At 39.7% G+C, this 22,859-nt stretch overlaps 1 protein-coding gene across 5 annotated transcripts in view; it reads right to left on the reverse strand.

Annotated features, from left to right (window-relative positions):
• The window catches only part of adad2 (adenosine deaminase domain containing 2), a 21,592-nt gene extending 1,069 nt beyond the window's left edge, over window positions 1-20,523 (reverse strand). The window contains exons 1-12 of one of the 5 annotated variants that reach the window (XM_085419655.1): window positions 20,404-20,523; window positions 19,510-19,672; window positions 18,654-18,798; window positions 15,885-16,023; window positions 13,992-14,120; window positions 11,025-11,175; window positions 10,608-10,778; window positions 10,117-10,331; window positions 9,245-9,479; window positions 2,691-2,823; window positions 2,103-2,572; window positions 1,948-1,998 (exon numbers count right to left, since the gene is read on the reverse strand). In XM_085419655.1, coding sequence (XP_085275781.1) covers window positions 2,462-2,572; window positions 2,691-2,823; window positions 9,245-9,479; window positions 10,117-10,331; window positions 10,608-10,778; window positions 11,025-11,175; window positions 13,992-14,120; window positions 15,885-16,023; window positions 18,654-18,798; window positions 19,510-19,658 — 1,578 coding nt within the window. In that variant the 5' untranslated portion in view covers window positions 19,659-19,672; window positions 20,404-20,523 and the 3' untranslated portion in view covers window positions 1,948-1,998; window positions 2,103-2,461. Of the gene's footprint in view, window positions 1-287; window positions 2,573-2,690; window positions 2,824-9,244; window positions 9,480-10,116; window positions 10,332-10,607; window positions 10,779-11,024; window positions 11,176-13,991; window positions 14,121-15,884; window positions 16,024-18,653; window positions 18,799-19,509; window positions 19,673-20,180; window positions 20,304-20,403 lie in introns of those variants that run through there. The other 4 variants (XM_085419657.1, XM_085419653.1, XM_085419654.1 and 1 more) reach the window with 4 other exon arrangements.
• Window positions 20,524-22,859: the final 2,336 nt, after the last annotated feature.

The raw sequence follows: 22,859 nt of genomic DNA on the forward strand, positions 1-22,859 counted from the left end.
ATCAGAAATTTTGCAAATATTTATTATTAAATAAATCAATAATGTCAACTGATTCAATGTTTAGCAACTACCACTAATACAGCACTGCTTCAACCTAATGCAGTTTTATCGTGTTTAATTATTGTAGCGATTTGTGTGTCTGCAGCATCAAACTGTGTGAATGACATGTTGTGTTTTTTTAAATTCTGAAACTTTCCAGAGTGGACATATTTTACAAAATGAAAGTTATTCCATGAGGATAAGCGTAAAAAAACAACAAAAAGAAAAAAAAAAAAAACAAGACCCACAGTCAAGTTTCCACAGTCCCTTTCTTAACCAGCACGATACGGTACTTGCGGGTAACATTTAATGAGGCTGCCTGCTGATGATCTGTTACTCAGTCTAAGGACTGTGATGCTCTTCTGCTCTTGATCAGTTGAGTACTGGTGCCTCTTTTTTTCCCTCCTTTGTGTTGTTCTGAGAATAAAGGCGAGCACAGCGTCGTACAAAATCTTTAGTTATTCGGCACTTTCCCACATTGACTAAATTATTAGAACCGTAACGGAGATATGCTTCAGAAAAAAGTTTGTTTATTTGAGACTATAACCCAACCCAAAGGCTGATACTGTACACACATAACAAGCCAGATAAATCAATGTTTTAACCAGCATAACCAATTTCTGCTGAGCAAATTATTTTTCTAATGATCGTTTTAAATGATATACATGTAGGTAACCCAGAATGTCACTGGACCACAGAAACAAAGTGTATTTAGTTATTCCATTAAAATCCTCAATAATTTAGAATAAATAAATGTCATTCAGAATTCTTCTCTGCTTAAATGTTATTTTAGATTAAAAAACATAAAACAAATATGCTTTTATTTCAGAATCAGGTCAACTGGAAAGTGATCCCAAAGTTTTAAGCAGCTGTTATATACCACAACTACACACAGTCTAAGCATAGTGTACTTTAATTCAGGATAACCACAGATGCAATCCATGCGATGTCAGACCAAATTAAACTGCAAGCATCGCTGCAGCTTCATTAGATATTGTTTTTCATGCAATTCTATTGTTTTTGTTTTTGCTAAATATTGTAAAAGAGCCTATAATTATGGAGACACGAGCAGTTGCATCAGTTCCAAGGAGGAGTTGGTTGCCAAGCAACTGGTGAGTAGAGCCATGGTGACAATGAACCGTGGTACCACACAGTTTGTGTAAGAAAAAAAAAAAAAAGTATTAAATTTAAGATGACAGAAGTCTCACTGTGTTCATCTTTATCCTAATTTCTTTTGCCAGAAACTGTTCTCAAACCAAACAACTCCACAACCATCCCTCAATCAGCTCACAGACGGAAAGATCACCACACTTTATTTTTTCGTGGCTGCGAGTGCCATTTTGCTTGTGTAAATTCTGACACCTTTGTTCTGATCAACATATGATGTTTCTGAATAATTAGTCTAATTATGGACGTCTCTGCTGCTCATTTTAGAGAGCCCATGGAAACAAGTGTTTTTAAACTAGCGCAGTCTCTGTATGCTTTAATCATGCAGCTGCCATTCTTTGAGACGGGCTTGTAGCAATGTGGAGTCACAACTTATCCATCTCCCAGCACGATGCGTGAGAGCTTACTAAGGATATTTTTGTTTTATATTGCCTGTCTCACCTTTGCATCTGCAAAAAAGCTGGTGACAGTTCTGTCACGCTTCACCTTTCACTTCAAGAATACAAGAGAGGTGTTGATTGAATTGACAGGTAAATTCTGAAGTTGTAGTTTTCGAGCTGTACAAGTTCCTGATTAATTAATACGCGTGCAAAACAACACAACGTTGTGCAATAGAAAGCATACAGAGAACATGTGTTAATATCTAACATTTAAAACTAAAGAAAACATTTATTTTTCTCCATTTTACTTCATCTTAAGTTACTATTAAACACAAGAGAACACATGGACCTCATTACAGACCTTATTTTGGTTCTTCAGGTGCTGATTTTACTCTGACTGGACTTAGTTTGGCTACAAATGCACAAAAAATAAATGAAATAATTCACATTTAAAAAAGGTCAAATGTTGAAAATAGTGAATGGCAGTAATATTAAATAAAAAACGCACACAGTTACCTTTTCATAACACGAGCTCCATAAAAGGAATTGTTCATTTTCAAGCTTCTGGCAATAATGTTGCTCAGTTCTACTTGACACGACAGAGAAAATGTTCCCCATTTTGTGCACTGTTAGCCTTTGAGCGATGTGTTTCCACCCACAACTCATTCAAACTGACTCCTTCAGTCTGGTGCACAACAGCAGGGCCTTGTTTATTTTTCTCAAACACCTACACAAACTGAAAACTCTAATGTCGTAGATAAAACAAAACTACAATTACTGTTGAAGGTAATTAGCAAAGTGCAGAGAAGAACAGCAAATCAAATCTCTCAAGGAACTTGGGTAAACATCGGCATGACGGGTTTCCAGCTGCGAGTTCAAGCGCTAAAGCAATCCACCAGCTTTTTGGAATTCCACAGTCCTGCGTGGTTTTCCAGGAACTGCTGTCTCACCAGCTCTTTGACCGTCTGGTAGACACTGGCTTCGACCTATAAAAGAATAAAACCATTTACATCATCAGACATCACATAAGTGAACTAAAAAGCCAACCTTCTATTACTCATCAAATGGAAAGCTTTGCACAGTTCACAGTGAGGATTCACAAACCTTGACACTGTGGTACGTGGGAAGCTCCAGCAGATAGGTGTGCCCACCCAGCTGTGCAACTTTGAGGAAATAACTGTAGAGGGCTCTCTTGCAAAGTCTGCTTGAGTAGCCAGGCACGCTCACAGAAGGAGAGCTGGAGAAACATTAAAATCCACCATTAACATTTTTCCAACAGTTAAGGTTTCCCACACATTACTTAAATTTGCTTTATGGTGCATTTGTCCTCTTTAAGTTTTCATTATACAACAAAAGATATACTATTTTTAATGCAAGCAATTTTTAGGTGCATTTGATACCCCCCCACACCCACACACACACACACACACACACACACACACACACACACTTCTTCTTAAAACTGCCGTTGAAGATTTTATTAGAAAAGAACAAAAAGACAGGAAGGTGAAGAGAAAAAGGGGAAATGATTGAAAAGGACCTGGGGCAGAAACGAATGCAGGCCACTATGGTAAGCTCTCTTCCTCTGGTACATGTAAAGCACGCTCTACCAGGTGAGCTACAAATTATTTAAAGCTTTAAAAAACACTTTTCAGCTGTGGAGATTATGTGACCAGCAGCTAAGAAGGAAATGAAAATTGCCATTCCTCTTCCTGTTTTTGCTGCGCAATCAAACCTTCATTTTCCTAGAAATTATTTGCAGCCACTGGATTTTAATGCTGATGGTGTCATTCTGCCACAATGCAATCAATAAAAAACATATTTTGCAGCACAAAAGTTGTCCTTTGTTAATTGAAATGCATTTTCCACCTGACAAGATTCAACTTTTCAATTCTGTATCATTTAATGTCCACATTCTTCCTTCGTTTGCAGTCCAACTTCATGTACAGGCACTGCTCATATTGACATGATACAACAATGTATCCAAAAGCTGTTACGGTTATCAGTTTGAATTGGGAGCCCGATTAAATACTCACACCTTCTTATTTAACCATATTAGACAATGTACAGTGATTGCAGCCAATTAGCCAGCAGCAGTGAGGCATTTAGGGTATGATACCCTCCAAAAACTATAAATGGAAAAACATGTCCTCTCATTGCAGCACTGTTTTTGACCTTTATGGCAGATGCAATGCTACTCTGGTGGGGACACACTCTGCTTCAGAGCTTATTTGTGCTAAACATGTCTGGCGAGACAATTTTATCACACTGCCGAGGTAAAGTGTGGCTGTGGTCTGGCTGAGAGAAAGAGAGGAAGGGTTTGCTGCAGGCAGCACTTACCACTACCACTAACACATTTCTTAGGGGATACTCTGGAGTGAGACACAGGGGAGGAACCCAGCAGCCTAAACAGACAAAATGTTGAGGAGGAATTGAGTGTGACTGCACTCACAGAAGCTGACATTAGCAGAGCCTGTTCAGAGAGACTCATTTTCAAATAATTTAAGGTCTCTTCCATCCTGACAAAGTCTATAACCCCTGATATTCTTCAAAACCTAGCTTTGTTTCTCTATTACTCAGAGACATTACATGTCCAGTGCATACTTAGAAGGGAAAGACTATTGAATCCTTCCAAGATAACTATTTCCTAAAAACCTCACCAAGTGCCTCGGTACTGAAAATCATAGTTAATAGAAAGTAAGACTTCTAAATCGCCAATTTAAAAAAAATGTCATGTGATTCAAGAAAACTTTCCTTTCACACTAATATTTGGAAGTTTTATGAGTAGGTGCACTGAGCTCAGTTACAGGAGGTCCACAAGCCAGTGTACTCCAAGTGGCAGCCCCAAGTCCAGATAAATGGGAAGGGTTGAGCAATGTTCCCTCTAATTTTTCATGTGTCTGAGCGAACACACAAACGCCCTGAGCGGTCCCTTGGACCACTGTGAGCAACAGCAGACGTGTGCACTGTGGTCACGCCAGCATCCAAGTTACATGGTTTATTAAAATAATCAAATTACAGCGTTTACATTCATGTTAGACTACTTTTAATTAACTGCTTTAGCCCACTTACAATGAAAATTTAAAAAAAAAAAAAATGTTGTTCATGGCCTGTGTATGTTAACACTATTGGAAGTAAAAATAACTTGGACCCCAATTTTGAAAACACAACTTTCTCTCTTTTTTAATATGAAAGCTCTGATTTGTATGAGTCTGTGGTCTGGGAGAGAGTCCTGTAACTCTCTGTCTCCAAAATACAGTATATAATGACCAATATTGGGCAATTAATTATATAGTTACTTCTAGAGCAGGGCGATATGACCAAAAATATTTATCACGATATAGATTTGAAAATTTGCGATAACGATATAACTGACGATATAATTGACACTAGACAAAATACTTTACAATCCACAACTTTATTAGTTAAAAAGAAAAATCTATGTATTTTCCACTTAAACAAGCAGCTGTTTTTTTTTAATCTGCATTAAAGTTGTATAAAAACTTAACAGTGCGAATGTAAATTCCTCGCTGACAGTTTAACCAAAACGCATTTCCAGTGGAAATTGGCCGACATATCCTCAGTATAACCATGTATAATATCCACAAAACTTAAAAAGAGGTTATACACACACAATACAGTATAATTATGTTGAAGCACAGTATGTATCACTCCACGAGACGTGATTATAAGGGGCACTGTCGATTTTCAGAAAAATCAAAGGATTGATTTTAAGTGTGCTGTATTTTCCAAAAAACACGGTAATAACGACGGCCCGCTAGCAATGCTCTACCAAAAATAGTGCTTTGTTGTGTATCTGACGGACGAAAGCTAAACCAGTTCCACACCACTGAAGTTGCAGCATTTTTACAAACCAATTCTGGTTCATCTGTTTCATTCAATGATCCGCTTTCACCCTTCTCATTCTCCGTCGCCTTTTTCGCCATGTGCGTATGAAAACAAAGCCACTGCGCATGCGTGTTTTACCCATATTCTATCATGATATTTCATTTTCTTGTCGTTGCCCAACATTATACCGGTATTACCGTGAACGATATGATATGGCCCAGCCCTAGTTACTTCTTCAAAAAAGTAACTGAGTTATGCAAACAACAACGTTTTTGCAGCTGTTTACCTAAAAATGCAGCCAAGGTGTTTTTTAAAAATAAAAATTTCAAACTATTTACAGAACAATCAGCTGTTCTGCATCAAATTTGATGCCACACACATTATTTGTGCCACTCCATAAAATAATTTCTGTCCACTATGAGATAAAGGAGAACAACAGCCTGATACCTGCAGGCCTGACAACAGGAGATGTATCACTGCTGTAACACCTGTAACATTCGGTAGTCGCCTCATTGTTCTGACACACACAACAAAACTACACTACACACTAACTACACAAAATTTGCGCTAAACGTCGCAAATCTCTCACATCTCAAAACACCGCTGTCACTCCTAAAACTTACCCCTTCCTAAACAACTAAATGCCATGTTGCCATATCATTTTTTGATTGGTCGACATGGTACATTTTTCCACCAAGAGGAAAAGGTGGGGTTTTTGGTTTTGCTCACAGGTGGAGAGCAACGCCGTTTTTACCGTTTCTTCCCGCAGTAAATATAAACAACGATAGTATTCAGGAAGAAAACCAAACATTGCAGATATTTTTTATCATAACTCTGGTTTTACGTGGCCTATCAACACTATTAAAAAACTGATATAAAGTCCACAGTTTTTCCATCAATTGTTCCGTCTGTCCTGCTCACATCTCCAATGGTTGTACACGTTGTCATTAACGAGGCTTCACTCTACATCAGCCACGCCGCTTTGCTAGCTAAAACACCGGTGTCGGCACATAAGGACGCTGTCATAGCCTGTCAACCACGTTGATTAGCTGCGTATATACGAATGTGAATCGCATTATTGGCTGGACTATGGGATAAGGTGGCATCGTTCTAATCCCATACGGGAGCAGCCAGTCACTCACTGACTAACACTGCAAAACAGAATTGTTTAAGTTTTAATTTCAATTCAGGTTAGGTTTTTTTCTGTGCGCAACGCAGATTTTCTGTGCACAGAGACCGTGCCAGCAGTGCGCAATTGCGCATGTGCACAGAGCATCCAGCGTAAAATCTTTGTCAACTCAAACATTCCGCTCATCAAGAGATTTCTGTAGTTGATTCGCCAGAGAAGAGGTTGAAAACACTGTCTATGATACTGTTAGCCAAGGTGACCATGGAAATTGTGCTAATGTTGACAGAAAACAAGAGAGAACCAAGGAAGATATATTGTGTGTGCAGGAGAACAGGTGGAAGTGAAGCAAGGCCAGATATTGTTCTACCGTGGTGTACAGTGCTTAACCAATTTATTAGACCACCACCCAATATAAGGTTTACACCACACCTGCCCTAAACTAACAGTACTGGTAAAAATAAAAATGTTTCTGCAGTGTTTAATCCACAAGGATAAGCTCTTTAATCAAAATGATAAAACTTATGCAAAAAATAGTATTATTGTTATCCATGAACTTTCAAATGTACTGTTTGATTAAATAGGATTCATGTTTTCTTGTTTTTATGACAGGTGGTTGAGTAAATCTGTAAGCACTGAAGATGGAAAGAGAAGTGGAGTCTGAGTACTATTAAAAGAAAGCATGTGGAGAGTGTTGTGGAGGTGAAGAGTATCAGACAGGATCAGACAGGAGTTTGAATCTGGAAATCAAAGCAGGCATGTTGACTATTAGGTGTGTCTGCAGCACAGGCTGGATGTCAGAAGAGAAAGGAATTCTGGAGTAATTTGTATGAAGTGGTAGAGAGAGGGTGATGATTGGAGCAGATTTCAATGGACATGAAGGAGAAGGGAACAGAGGTGTTGAGGTGGTGTTGGGTAGATATGATGTTAAGGAGAGAAATGCAGAAGGTCAGATGGTGGTGGGTTTTGTAAAAAGGATGAAAAGGGCTTCAAGAAAGGGAGGAATCTGGGGTAATGCATAAGACTGGATGAAGGTACACACAGGACTGAATCTTACACATGAGGTTCAATCTGAAAGAGACTGCAGGGAGTTGTCAGGGGAGAATGTAGCTAGGATAGAATGAAATGGAAGCCAGTAGGATGACTCTGGAAAACAAGAGGAAAAAGCAAATGCAGAGGTGAAAGTTAAAGGAGGAAGAATGTTAGTCAGAGTCCAGGGAAGAGTTGAGACAGGCTCTGGGTGATAGGGAAGAATTGCCAGATGACAAACGTACAGATGAAGTGGTGAAGGACACTTCCGAGGATTGAGATAGAAATGTACTAATGAATGAAGAGTGTTTAAAAGGTGGATGGAATACATTGAGGATGATGAATGAAGAAAATGAGAGAAAGCAGGGATAGACAGAGAGCTGTTGGAGCTAGATCAAGGATAGAGGTGAGCAGCAGTTATGGTTTCATACCAGTTTCTGATTTTCAAATGTTGATGAAGAGTGGTCCAGGACATGTGAGGTGTGCAGTAGAAGTGGCAGGTGGGTTCAAAGTGGGGGTGGGATTACATCATCAGGAGTCTCTGTGGACTATGATGTTCATAGACAACATTGAGATCTCTAGTGAGAGTAGGGAGGGAGTAGAAGAGAGCCTGGAGAGGTGGAAGTATGCCCTGAAGAGAAAATGAATGAAAGCCACTAGAGGCAAGACAGAATACGCTTGTGAGTGAGCAGGAGACAGGAGAAGATGAGCTTAAATATCTGGGGTCAACCATCCAAAGCACTAGACTAAGAGCACAACAGAAGAGTGTGCAGGCAGGGTGAGAGTGTGGTGATGAGTGTAGGGGTGATTTGTGACTGAAGGATAGCAGAGTCAAAGAGAAAGTTTACAAGATGGTAATGAGAACTGAAAGGATGGTTTGGAGACAGTGATGCTGAAAAAAAAAAAAAAAGAGCAGAAAACCAAGGTGGAGGTGGAAATTTTGAGGATTTTAAGATTTTTCATTGTGACCAGAATGGAAATGATTAGAATTGAGTTCATCAGAGGAACAGCTCAGGTCGAGTGGTTTGGAGACAAAGCTAGAGAGAGTTGGTGTGACAGAGGAGGATGTTGGGAATAGGATGAGATGGATGCATATGATCTGCTGTGGCAAGCTCTAAAGAGAGCAGCCCTCTGCATACCTCGTGTCCTGAATTCCTGCCTTTAAATTCTCTTCAGAAGTCTATTTTTCTTTGCTTTTTTTTCCTTTCTAAATAGTTGACACTTAAAACCATGGTGTTTTCCTAAAAATAACAGTTCGAGCAAGAGGACAACAGCTGAAATAGGCAGCAACACTGCAGTGGGAAAAAAAAAAAAAAAAAAAAAAAAAAAGGATCTTAAATCTATTTTTGGCTGTAATCTCTGCTCAAGGACAAAACAGCCTCCAGAGAAAGCCATGTCTGTGTCACACTAACTACTGGACATCAGCAGTTGTCGGCAGCAGCAAAGCCCAGTGATGGCAGGAGCCCCAGGCAACACAGAGGCCATGAAAGTAGACAACTCTGACAACAGCTCTACCATTTCTCTACAAATGACAGCACAAGGAAAATTTTCATACTTGTCCCAAATCTATGGTGTAGAAACACCACATTTTCTAAAAACTTCATCTAATTTATGACAAAGACTGATTTCTTGAAAAAGAAAAAAAGGGTCTTACCCCTCCACAATCAAGCCCTTGCTGCTGTCCAAAACTTCAATATCCTGGTCCCCGAGGCACCAGTTGATGCTGAGGTTTTCATGATGCAGCGAGGGCACAACAGGCCCCACGTAGTCCCCGCAGACAAAGACGATGTCATGTTTCTTGTAGGACTGCGGCAGAAAGATCTGCCATCCATCACCCAGTCGCTTGCTGGTGATATCAGACACTTCCTGGTTCATGAGCTTCTGGCCTCCTAAGTAAGATTTTAGAAACATTTGCAACAGAAATAAATTAATTTATGCAAAATTTAGTTTGTTATGATGCCACCTTTAGCCAATTACATCTGCAACGTTGAACTGGAATTAAAGCTTGTCAGTATTTCCAATATTTTGAAATGCGTTGGCTCACTATCTTGCTGATACATGGATATGATGACTGATTCTGCTGTACATAGATAGATACTGTGCAAAACTGTTGACCCACCCCTCATTTCTTTATATTTTGCTCATACAGAATAATGCTAATAAAGAATAAACTGAAGCAGACTTGCTTTACTTTTTTTGTAATGGTTTTAAGCAATAGTTCTCCAGATTTTCTGAAGGTCTTTCAAAGTTTTACTTTGGCCATTGGCTGCTTTTTCACTCATTTTTAGTTCAGCTCTTGTACCTGACCATTTTCAGCTCTTTGGAAACCAACCTTTAAAAATGGGAATAAATTATGTGTTCATAGTAGAAAAAACACCAATTTTCATGAAACTTGTGCATGAACAACGGAAGAAACCACTACATTCTAGTGCTGATCCAAATATTTGTAGAAAAACATCCAGGTATTCATGATGGGTCTAGCTGCACTTCCCTTCTAATAAAGAATAAATGCTTTAAGCGTCTTACCTAGTACCATGCTTGTGATGTAAAGCGGCTGAATAAAGTGGCTCAGTAATGCACCCTGAATCCCAGTAACAGTCCAGCGGCAAAGTTTGTCACTGCCAGACATGCAGCAGACTTTGGCGCCCCAGAGACTCGGGTCAAGGTAGGCCACAGGGACCAGTAGGCCTTTGAAATGATACTGGAGAACCATAGAGGTCCAGGTGTCGTTTGCAGAAACCCTAAAACAGGACATTATGTTACATTTTAGTTTACTAGAACTTAATCTTCATGAGTAATGGACAAAATTTAATGTCCATTATAAACAGAGTTAAAATTAACCCATAGAAAGGTTAATATTATTCTGTGTTTTACAACATGTACAAAATGTCACATTTCTTGGAAGATAAATCCACAGATTTGAATTGAGACCTTTTACAAGTACACAGGAAAATATGACTTAAAAACATGTATAAAGAAAGAATCAAAAGAATGGGATAATTAGCGGATTGCTGTACTTAAAGTAGAAGTTCGTAGGAGCTCCTTCGGGACACTGATTGGTGTAGAGATGCAGACTGATCTTGGGTTTGAGCTGAAGCTGGTGGCTGGCTGCACTACTCTCAAAAATACAGCTCTCCTTGGCCTTTGGATCAGCATCAAAGAACAGCAAAAGCTGTTTATACAGAAACCTGAACACAAGCCAGAAAAATAAATATTATTCCCACTTTAAGCTGCAGCAGCACTTTCAGTGAATCAGAAGCATTATAACTGGTAGAGAGCAAGTGAGATGTTGCAGCCTGCTTTTTACATCTTCATTCTGAATATTAAGAATAGATATTTGAAGTTCAGGTGTTCTAAATCAGAACCAGCACTTTAACACCTGCATTCTTGAGATTTGGATGAAGTATTTAGGAACTAATTTTAGAAGTTAGTACCTTAAAAGAGCCCGTCTGGCAATGATGATGGCATGGCTGTCATGAACCATCACCCCATTGTAGCAAAGCCATTCGCTACAACTTGAGCGGCCAGATCCCACTGCCACTACCTTGTATTGCTCACATGGACGACCTGCTGTATCCAGAACTTCTGTGGGGAAAAGATAGTTTTTCTTCTCAAAGCTTCATTAGCGATAGCTTTAATTAACAATGACTGCGAGAGATGGAAGTAAAGATGACACAGAATGATGCTTATAAAATACTATTTAGTTATTTTATTCTGGACCTTGAAGCAGCAAATCCACTGAAACAAGTAATTTTGGTTCCTCTTAAGACCTCAGTCACTAGGGAAGAATCTGTAATCCCCGACTTGTTGGCAAGTGGTTACCTGCTTTTACTTGTTGAAATTGTTCCTAAAACCAGAGCTGTGACTGAAAAATTGTTAGCAGATTGCCGCAGTTGCCCATAATTGTGTAAATGCTGTAAGGCATTCACACTATTGAGTTCCCGTTTCTCTTTATTCTTTTTTATTCCTCTAGTTTGAATGGAAAATGCCATCTTTTCTTCAAACACTTAACACCAACTACTAATGGTACAATAATGAGACGATCATAATAAACCAGATATGGAGAGCCTTTGCCTTTAAAGTGAAAACTGTTCTTTACCGCTGGAACTAGCACGATTCCAAAAGTTGCAGCTTTTACTTTGAAGATGAGCATTTTTCACACTTTCTTTACTGCTCTACGAGAAATTGGTAGGGTGTCCTCAACCTGTGTCCAAGTTTGTGTGACTGACTCTTAAAGGTACTTTTATGCTCTCCGTTCACCACCTGTTGAACGGCATGACTAAAGTTATATCACATCTGTTTGTGCTGATGTGCTGTTTTGATGTTGATTCAGTCAGTCAGATAATAACAGATTACATACAGAGAGATGGTGCAACAGTTTGGAAACATTTTAGAGACATGGGGGTGTCCAAATTCATGGGCTGCATCCTCCTGAAGCCGCATTTGTAGGCCGATTACGCCACAGCGACACGCCGAAGGCTGTCCAAATTCGTAGACTCCTCCGAATGCAGCTGACAAATGTGTCCTCCTTTTCCCCGAATTTGAAGGTTGGGTCGGGTGTATCCTTTGTGGCCCTCCATATCCCAGAAATCATAGCATGGCCCAGCCAATTCCAGTTTTCAACAATGGCTTCCGCTACTAAGTTTTAATATTAATCTTATTACTCTTTCTCGATCACAAAATAAACTTAACATATTTTCAGGCGAGAATGTAGCTGTGTAAACTTCAAATATCTGCTAGGTTTATCAAGATATCATATATTTGCAAAAGTGCTCCGACGTTTTCGGAGACATCTGTTACCCACCAGATCAATAGCTAGCCAGGAGCTCGAGGGTCACTAGAGCCGCCGAGAACGGCACAACTGCCGGCACATAATTTTCAGATCACCGCGGTCCTTTGCTACTCAGGTTAAACGTGATATAGGAGTCGCTTAGATAACCTAAAAATGTTATTGTTTGGCTTTTTTCAGTGTTTTATTTGTTCGTGAGTAAATCAGTTTGGCTGAGATTAAAGTTATTAGATTAAAATTACATTTTATTAATCACCCGGGTGGGTTCCTCCTTGGTTTTCACAGAGCTGAATAAACAGAAGTGTGAGATAGTCGAGAATTTACACCAGTGTCCTGTTATATTTTAGATAGCAAGGAGCAGCTGAGTTTATTAAACTCCACCGAGACGCAAATCTGAAAGCTAGACTGTCCAATTTCACAGCGGTTTACTTCCGGCCTACCCAGCCTTCTGAGGACCCCGCCTACGTAAACCGCGGCCCATGAATTTGGACACAACCTTAGTGAGAAAAACAACAACATTGTTTTTAATGTCTTTGCTTCCTGTTTTAACTTTACTTCCTTTATCAGCACTGATGTAGCATTATCTCCTCAGTGGTGACACCTACTGTTCAGGAGAATACTCCAATAGCTACCTGCATCCTAACACTGACCATAAAAGTGGCACCTTAAGGCTGTGTGACTGAATCTTTAGCCATTTCTCTTTCAAACGACTGAAGGTTTGAATAGCACATGTGTGGAGATGCTGTGCGCTTAAACTGATGATACCAGGTTAAAAAAAACAACAACAACAACAAATCCTGTCAGGAACTGAGCATTTAGAGCACTGTGAAGCCTGAACCTTTAGACTCATAGGGACTGCTTGTACTGCTGACCTCATTAATAGGAGATTACTTTACATCAGTCTAAATGGCAACTCTCAAACAACTAAGAGGCCTTCTGTGCAGGAATGCTGCACAGTTGTGTAGTCGTGCATTCGGTAGTCATATCGAATTAGCTCTCAGCTTGTGCAATTTAGACACTGTGTCTTAAAAGGAGTTTCATCTCCTAAATGGTTCTTCTAAATTGACTCGCTCAGATTATAACTTCCGTTATTTTACTTCACATAGAAGTGCCAAAGAATTATGTTTTTATATACACATATCTTCTGCTTCCATGATTATTAAAAGAAAGAGTCTGCATATATTGCTTTAATTCCACAATATTATCTTTTAATGAGTGACCCATCATATTTAATGGAAATTTCCAGTTGGCTCACATGTGATATCATACACACTTTATGATAATTGAGTGCGACCTTTTTTTCATGCTTTGAAATCTTCATGATGTGGACTGCTAATGTCTGGACATTTAACATACTACTGCAATAATGACCTGCCACTGGTACAGGCTCACTTTAGGCATTTATAGACAGTTAAGAGTAAAACTAGTCTCCTTCTTTAGCACTGTTAAGATACAGATTTAAAAAAAAAAAAAAAAAAAAAAAAGGTTAAAAATAAACGGGATACATCTACTAAATATCCAGGAGCCACTTATAACCTACTATGAAAACAATAAAATCCTGCAGTGAAGTGCACAAATCTAATGGAAAACTGCACGTGTACAAGAAGCTTACCTCTTATCAAGACAAATGCTGCCATGTGGCTCTTGCAGGCATAGAAATCTGGACACATTTTCAGGAGGCTGTCAAACTTCTCACTGCTTATAGCTGCCATGTGATTCTTGTGCCATTCAGTGCGCCAAACTGGAAGAAAGATAAACAGCAGAATCCAGCTATATAATCAGGGACAGAGCGTATTTTGGACATCACTCATCTGAGTGTCCTTAAAACTGTGGAAGCAGAAGGACTTTGCCTTGAAAATGTTTATGATATTGCTACACATCATAAACATTGTCAGCTGACTGGCTGAATATATGTGAGAACTTCGCTTTTTTCCCCTCATGCTGGTAGTGACAAAGGAGTTTACCACATGTGCTAAAATGAAGAGAAATGTATTTAAACTAATCTATTGTACACTTCTGAAAGAAACGTGCAACACTTCAGTCCAAAGATAAGCGTCTGATGAAGCAGTGGAGGTGAGGTATAAGCAAGCAGAACTTCTTACAAACAGAAAGAAAAATGTAGGCGTCACACTTGGCGCCTTCATCTTAAAATATGTTCAAAAAGAAATAAAAAAAAATAAAAATAAGTAGAGGGCATTTTGCATAGGTTTGAATATAGGAGTGTCTTGTGAACAAGACCACTGGTTTGAAAACCACTGATCTGAAAACCCTGAAACGGAGCTTTCAATCTCAACAGGAAAAAAAGACCTTAAAAGGGTGAACGTGTGAAAAGATTTTCTTGAAGGGAGGTTGATGACTGACTTGTGTGTGATCAGTAGTGATATTCGATGACTGTATGACCAGGACAGAGTGACTCAGGCACAGGCAACAATCATTTTTTTTAAAGTTACAGTCAGTCTTTTTTGAGGTCATTTTAATAAAATAAGAATGTTACCTTCATAAATATACACCGATTAGAGTGTAGTTACGTCTGCAAACAAATTGATGCATTGTCAAAGCCTTAGAATTAATCCATTAAAAATACACAAGAGCAGTGACCGGTTTGTGGAAGTTGCCATATTAACATACCATCTTAAATGCATGGACTTCGCCATTCCACCTAATTGCGTGTTATGTTTTATACTAGAGACCAGTCACAATTGCAATTAATTTCTACACATTCAGACTCAAGACATGAAGGATCATTCCTATGCTTTTAATCATGTGACAAGGGTCCCCTTCACCAAAAAGCAAAAACACAAAGGAAAGAGACAATGGGACCAGTGTCTGAATAAAACTAACACATACAAGTGTGCATAAACATGCTTTTTATTCCCAAATCTGTCAGCAGATTAGACATGCAACCATCCCATCTCTGGACAGCTGATAATGAGCCAGCTAACAGCTAACAACAACAGCTGGTTTTGAGTTAACATTATACCACCTAATGTACGGCAGTTTGATTACATTCTCACATCATGTGAGAGTTGTTTCGCTTATTGTCAGAGTTCAACAATGTTAGATCCACTTCAAAGAAAGTTTACCTAATGCCAGCTAACAGGAGCATAAAGAAGTTCAGGATATCCTCAACAACTTGCCTTAGTATCACTGTCATCAGAAAGAAGTGAGCTTCACTTACTCATCATCTCGTATCAGACTCCTTTAGAAAGGTTTAACAACCTCCTGCACTAACCACAGCTGCCAGAGTTTTTTGTACTACAATGGCCACTATAACTAGGATTACGCATTTGAATTGGAAGCTGTAAGAAAAAAATAATTCATGACTATAATCTGATATCTACTGACATCTAATTGTGCCTTTAACACTGGAGGGAGCAGATTCGCAGCTGTGAGAACAAACTATCAAACAGGGTGTTTCTGTGTATACTAGCTGGTAGCAACTGCAGAAGTGCCACTGAAAATGTGAGCGCTTTCAAGTTTTACTTTTATTAAATTGCTACTGTACCTTCAGTCTTTGTGGTTGTATCAGGTTGGTTTATGTCCTTGACCTGCTCTGTTAGAAGATCTTCATCTGACAGTATGCTTTCAGGAGGTGACATACCATGAAGGGAGAGCACAGCTGGTTCATCATCCGAATCTTCAGCCTGAGAAAGACAAAACCCTTCTTTAACCTCCTAGGACCTGGCGTCCACATATGTGGACATTACATTTTGGGTTACGACGACATTATACTGCTACTGTTCTATCAAAATTTTAAACTAATATCCTCATTTGTGGCTCTTATTTTTCTTAAAAACAAAAATAAGGTAAAAAAAAAAAAAAGAAAAAAAAAAAAGAAAGAAATCTGGTAATTCTTTGTTTTTACATTCATTGAGCCCCAATGTGCCCAAACATCAAAGAGAAATTAAAAATGCCTGCTGTGGAAGAGTTCGGGTCTTAGGAGGGTAAAAAAAACAAAAAACAAAAAAACCCCAAAACAAACAGGACTCTGGTGTTCTTATCATTCTTGAGCCAACTGATCTTGAGCCGTTATCAAGGAAACACAAGGAAGGCAGTGTTATGTGTGAGATAAGCACTGAATGCACTTCTGCTGTTCACAGTTAAAGTGACAAGGTGGCTGCAGGTGGTTTAGAGCCCCTTCACTAAACTGGATAATGGTATGAACCACTGTTCTGCTTGCCAGTCAAGCAATTTAATGTTAATTATCGCAGATATTGAGATTGCATTTTGATGTCAGATTTTCAAGTATGGTTTAATGCCACAATTAATTCACATATCTTAATTAATCTGTGAAGTACACCTTCTGAATAAGAGATGATAAGTAGATGTATAAGACCTTGTCAGCATCTCATCGTCTGAGATAAGATTTCTAATGAAAAAGTCTTAATAGCATAATACATTAAATGCAACGGCAGTGAACTTTCAGAAAACCTTGGTCTTATATACGCTGATCAGACATAACATTATGACCACTGACAGTTCAACTGAATAACATCAATTATCTCTCCATCATAGCACCTATTAGTGGGTGGGATATGTGAGCGAGCAAGTGAGCATTTTGTCCTCAAAGTTGATGTGTTTGAAGCAGGAAAAACTGGCAAGCTTAAGGATTTGAGCGAGTGATGGCTTGACAACAAGGTCAGACAATCTCCAAAACTGCAGCTTTTCAGCAAGACAAGAGCTGCAGTTGGACAGTTTTAGTGGTGGGCAGGTGAGCTTCCAAACTGAACCACAGAGCAATGAAAGAAGGTGGCCTCATATCAATCATGGCCGGCTGTGTGAGGCATTCTTACGTAGGGAACACCTGGCACCAGAACGTACTATACAAGAAGATGGCAAACCATCTTAGGCTACGTCCACACGTACACTGGTATTTTTTGAAAACGCAGATTTTTCTATGCGTTTGCACCTTTCGTCCACACGTAAACGGCGTTCTCGGTCACTGAAAACAGAGATTTTTAAAAACTCCGGCCAGGGTGGATATTTTTGAAAACTCCGTTTTTGCATTTACGTGTGGACGAGAAAAACGGAGAAAACGCAGAAAATGCAGCGTCAAAGGTGTGCGCCTTTTTTGACGTCACACTGTGCGCCACGTTATTGTTTCGGTGAAATGAATTTCTACAATACTGTTACTGTTAATTCTACTCTCTGCAGTGTTTAAATGCTTACATATACACACAGTTACTGTCCCTCCACACATACGACTCGGTTCTGCTTCTATGCCCCATCTTTGTTTACTTTTTCCCACCGAGGCTTCTAGACTTCTGATTGGCCAACATTTCTACACGGTTAGGAATATATTGCCACCTGTTGCTTTGGCATGTTCCTAGCAGCGTTTTCCTTCATTTCTGCGTTTACGTGTGGACGGGATTATTTTTTAAAACGAAAACGGAAAATCTCCGTTTTCAAAAATACCCGTGTACGTGTGGACGTAGTCTTAGAGGTGGCTGTAGCTCAGGTGGCAGAGCAGGTCAGCCACTAATCAGAAGGTCGGTGGTTCAATCCCAGGCTGCATCCTGGCTGCATGTCAAATATCCTTGGGCAAGATACTAACCCCATGTTTGCCTGCTGGTGGTGGTCAGAGGGCCTGGTGGCGCCTGTGTCCGGCAGCCTCGCCTCTGTCAGTGCGCCCCAGGGCAGCTGTGGCTACAATGTAGCTTGCCATTGCCAGTGTGTGAATGTGTGTGTGAATGGGTGAATGACTGAATGTAGTGTAAAGCGCTTTGGGGTCCTATGGACTAGAAAAGCGCTATACAAATGCAGGCCATTTACCATTTAGAGGCAGTGTAATGCTTTGGACAATGTTCTGTTGAAAAACCTTGTGTCCTGCCATCCATGTGGATGTTATTTTGACATATACCACCTCGCATTGTTGGCGACCATGTACGCCCTTTCATGGAAACAGTATTACCTGATGGCTGCAGCCTCCTTCAGCAGGATAATGTGCTACAAAGCAAAAAAAGGTTCAGAAAGGGTTTGCTGAGCACAACAACATATTTGAGGTGTTGGCTTGGCCTCCAAATTCCACAGATCTCAACCCAGTCAGGCATCTGTGAAATGTTGTGGACAAATAAGGCTCCACCGCACAACTTACAAAACTTGACTGATCTGCTTGCTAACATCTTGGTGCTAGATACCACAGCACACCTTCAGGGGTCTAGCAGAGTCCATGTATTAACAGGTCAGGCCTCTTTTGTCAGCAAAAGTGGGCCAACACTATATTAGGTAGGTGGTCAAGGTGTTACACCTGATCTGTGTATACTCATATAGTTACCTCATTTTCCAACATTATGTCACCAGAATCATAATTATGGCTGAGTGTGGGGACGGCGCCCTTTTCGATTTGGGGTCTGTGGTCTCCTTCAGAAAGCAGAGCCTCTGGTGCTGTATCATAGTCTCCAGCTGCATGTTCGTTTGTCCTAGGAGGGCAACAAACACAGACCCACTAGGAAATGAACAGCTGATCCCTTATTCAGTCAGCACAAACAGCTAAAAATTAACAGTATTATCAGCTGCTTTTATTTTAAGATAATTCTCACCTACAATTTCCTCTTAAAAAAACAAAAAACAAAACTGCTAACAACCTGCTAAGACTGCACACAAAAAATAGAACTGCATAAGTAAATGAATGAGGCTGTAAAAGTTCAGAGCAGATTAAAATCAAGTACATGAGAAGTTTCACAACCACAAGAGCCACTGTCTTTCTCACTGTCTTGAAACAATGGGTGCACTCATTAGTAACAGAGTGTAATGTGCCCAATTTTGGACCGGACACTGGACTCATTAGCAAGCTGTTCACCTGCCTGCTGTGAAGCCTCAGTAAGACACAATAAAATCCAAATTGCTGTTGACAAAGAAACAGTTACATCCTGGTTTTATTGACCCACGCATCAAGAGTGCACTTCCCTGCAGTGAAACAGAAAATTAGTTACCTCTGTCCCAGCATGTGCGAGAGAAACGTGAAAGTGTATCTGTCGCGTTTAAAGGCAGGGTTTGTGTTCAAGGACATTTCAAGTCTCTCCACCAATTATACGGAGGTGAGTAGGAACACATACAAAAGTTAAGTCCTTGTCCAAACAGGTGGACACAGCATGTGACAAGGTGGCGGTCATATTTTTTTTCCCCATTACCTCAGCCCAGCAGCATCAGTGTAAATGTCTGCATCGTCTGTCTTGTGGACCTGAGGACAGTGAGGGCGTGGGCTCAGCTCACGGTCTGACAAAGACCAGAAACTAGCAGCACCTCTTCTCGAATATTTAAATGCTCCTCGACTAGTCATGGTGTTCGAACAACCTGCAAATACATACATACATACATACATACATAAATAAAACGGATTGGCGAACTGTCCGGGGTGTACCCGCCTCTCGCCCTATGGTGGCGTGAAGTTGCTACTGTTGCATTTATACATATTTAACAAAAGTAGGAATGAGTGTGTTCATCCCATTGTGCCTTGACAGCTTTTAATACTCATACTCATGAAATGACATTTTTGTTTAAATATATAATCCCAATAAAGCTACACTAACTACACGATTAACAGCAAACCAAAAGTAACAACCCCTAGCTTATTGACAGCTGATGATAAATTGTGATGTCTAGAGGCGATAACATTTCCCTTTTCCTTTAGTCCACAGCGCCAACACAAAATTTAAGTGTGCATTTTCTGCAGCTTTGCGGTTTAGCTGAGAGGCTAACTAGTTAGCTGCTATCAAAAGTAAACGACGAGTTAGCTAGTATAACCAAAAGTATCGACCGAGCTGAAATTAATTGACAGTAGGAAAAATATGAACAAGTTTACCCGTTTCAAACTGGAAAGAACGTCTAACTCTAAACTAGCCACCAATGCTTCGTTAGCTTCACTGATAAAGCTAACGTTAGCATCTTTCTGCTACCACACGTTAGAGCACCTCTACCAGTCCCGGCAGAAAACAATAAAACATGAAATTGTTTCACCGCGAGTTTGCCAGCGACTAAGTATTTAGTTAACACTTTAACTTCCAAATACACTGCTAAAAGCTTACCTTTACACTTAACGCTTATTCAGGCTTTAAAAGACTAGCTAGATCTGACGTGGGAAGCCGTTGCAACCCAGAGACGATAACAGGTGTGAAAATCTGCGCGCAAGTGACCGAAGCAGCTACTTCAAGTCAACACCTGCCAATGCAATTAAAATTATATAAAATTATTAATAAATATAGCTATAATGAGAAACTTTCCAAAAGGTATGTGGACATGTTTCACTCATATGCTGCCTGACTCTTAGATAAGATAAGATAAGATAAGATAAGATAAGATAAGATATAACTTTATTAATCCCTCGGGTGGGTTCCTCTGGGAAATTCGATCTTGTATAGACTGCAATTATATTCAGTTACAATTTGGAAATATTCACATCATCACTTCATGAATTGTTTTGAATAAGGTTTGGGGAAAGGACTCTTAACAGATCATTCCAGTGAAACCGCATCATCAGAGTGAGAATACAAGGTGTAACTTTCCCAAGATTTGGACCTGATGCCACTTTTCCACCTGCATGTGTAACTGGTGCTTGCCAGTTCTGCCTTATAAGAACCAACCCCTGTTTTGACAACCCAGAGGTGACCCTAAGTCATTTAAAAAAAACATCCAAAGACCACAAGTACACAAAACAGAGAGGTGCTGACATACTGCTGAATATATGCTTCTTCTTCTTTTCTTTTCTTTTTTTTTGCACACCCCCATGTTGATGCAAACATGTTAATGGTGTCAACTCAGCATGACAGACATGCATGAAACATAATCAGCTGTCAGGGCTATGACAGACCCTAAACTGCATGAGCAGAAGAAGATGGATTGACAGATGGATGGATGATCGGCTGTCAATCAGCGGATGGGAATAAAATGATGTTTTGAGAGACACTGAATAAGGATGCATCTGAGGAGTGATCTCAAAATATACATATTAGGATTGACCACTCATGCCTCTTACACACATGTGTAAATATCCCAGATTCAGATCTCTACTTACACTGATATCCATGTGGATTTAATCAATTTCGGTGAAATTTCCATTGAATTCGGGAAATGAGAGGAAATGAAAGGGCGACTCTGCCAGGCTGGATCATTCATGTTTTATGTATTGACAGTAAATAAGCAAAACAGGTACAGCGATGGGTTGGTGATTTCTATGAATAAATAAATCTGTAGCACTGTTCACACACATACATTGCACGCCCATTCATTGATAAGAGTGCACGCACAACACACACCGAACCTCCAATGATGAAATGAGCACGCCACAGTTAAAATTAGAACGTGTGATTTGCAGTGGAGTAATGTGTCCCCCCCGCCCATCATTGTGAAACTGCAGACTGAACTCTATTTCCCTTCTTGTCACCTCAAGAGAAAGCCTTCGTATGTGTTCTGAGCCAAACAAGACTCTCCTATGAGGATGTGTGTGTGCTTATGTCTCACTGTGCCTGTGTTTCACAGGAGACTGTGAAATGTTAAGTCACTCCCATCTCAAGAGAGCATGCTGAGGCACAATGGAAACTATCCCGGGTGTCATCTTCATTTTAAATACCACCTATTCCCTCCCTGACTCCCCGTCTTTGTCTCTTTCTATTCCCCTTACTCTCCCCTTCAATGTCTTTCTTACTCTCGTCTCCTTATTTTTTCACACCCACACATTCGCTCACAGGGCTGAGAGATTTCCCTGTTTATTTTTTTTTAATTAAAATAAAGAGACGGAGGAAACCACAGAGCTTGATACAGTCTTTTTTTTTTCTGCTTAGGGACACTGTTTCCCAAATACATTGTCACAGTTTTTGTGTTGGAATATAGACAAGCAAAACTGTGAAACACTGAGCCTGTTGCAATTTTCTAAACATATGTTATTATGTGCACGTGTTTGTGAAAGTGTGATTGTGTTGGCCCGCTTGCGTATGTGTGCCTATGTGTGTCAAAAAAACAAATAAAAAAAACCCCTCTATGCACTGTTGATGAGCATTGTTGCTGATGCCCGACTGTCACAGATAACACTATCATGTATTAATTTATGATAATGCTCTCAATGCAAACCTGAATTTACACCAGCCGCTTTTTCTCTCATCATCTTTGGCTACTGCATATTATACTATACAGCAGTATGTGCTCTATGTGCAAATACAGTAGGATAAATATTTAGCTGCTATGTTCTTTTTATGAATGGTAGAAATACCTGGATTATTTCAGTTATGGAATTCAGTTACATTCTGTTTCTGCTCATCCTTAGACTTTTCAAGCCTGCTGGCACCATGGTTAGGTTAGGCAGTGTCTTTCAGTCGGCTGTCTCACTTTTTGTGTAACATTTTGTCAGATTTTCACTTGACAGTTATCAAACATTAAAAATTGGCATGTCTACAGACGACTTGGAAAAAACTAACAAACTGCAAAAATCCTTTAAGACAAATTCACCTTTAACTTTCTTGTACTGCAGGATGTCTTTCTCCAGGTTAAA

Source organism: Rhamphochromis longiceps, linkage group LG10 (assembly GCF_057381845.1).
Source record: "Rhamphochromis longiceps isolate RC_006_pf linkage group LG10, R_longiceps_female_GT1.1, whole genome shotgun sequence".
NCBI lineage: Eukaryota > Metazoa > Chordata > Actinopteri > Cichliformes > Cichlidae > Rhamphochromis > Rhamphochromis longiceps.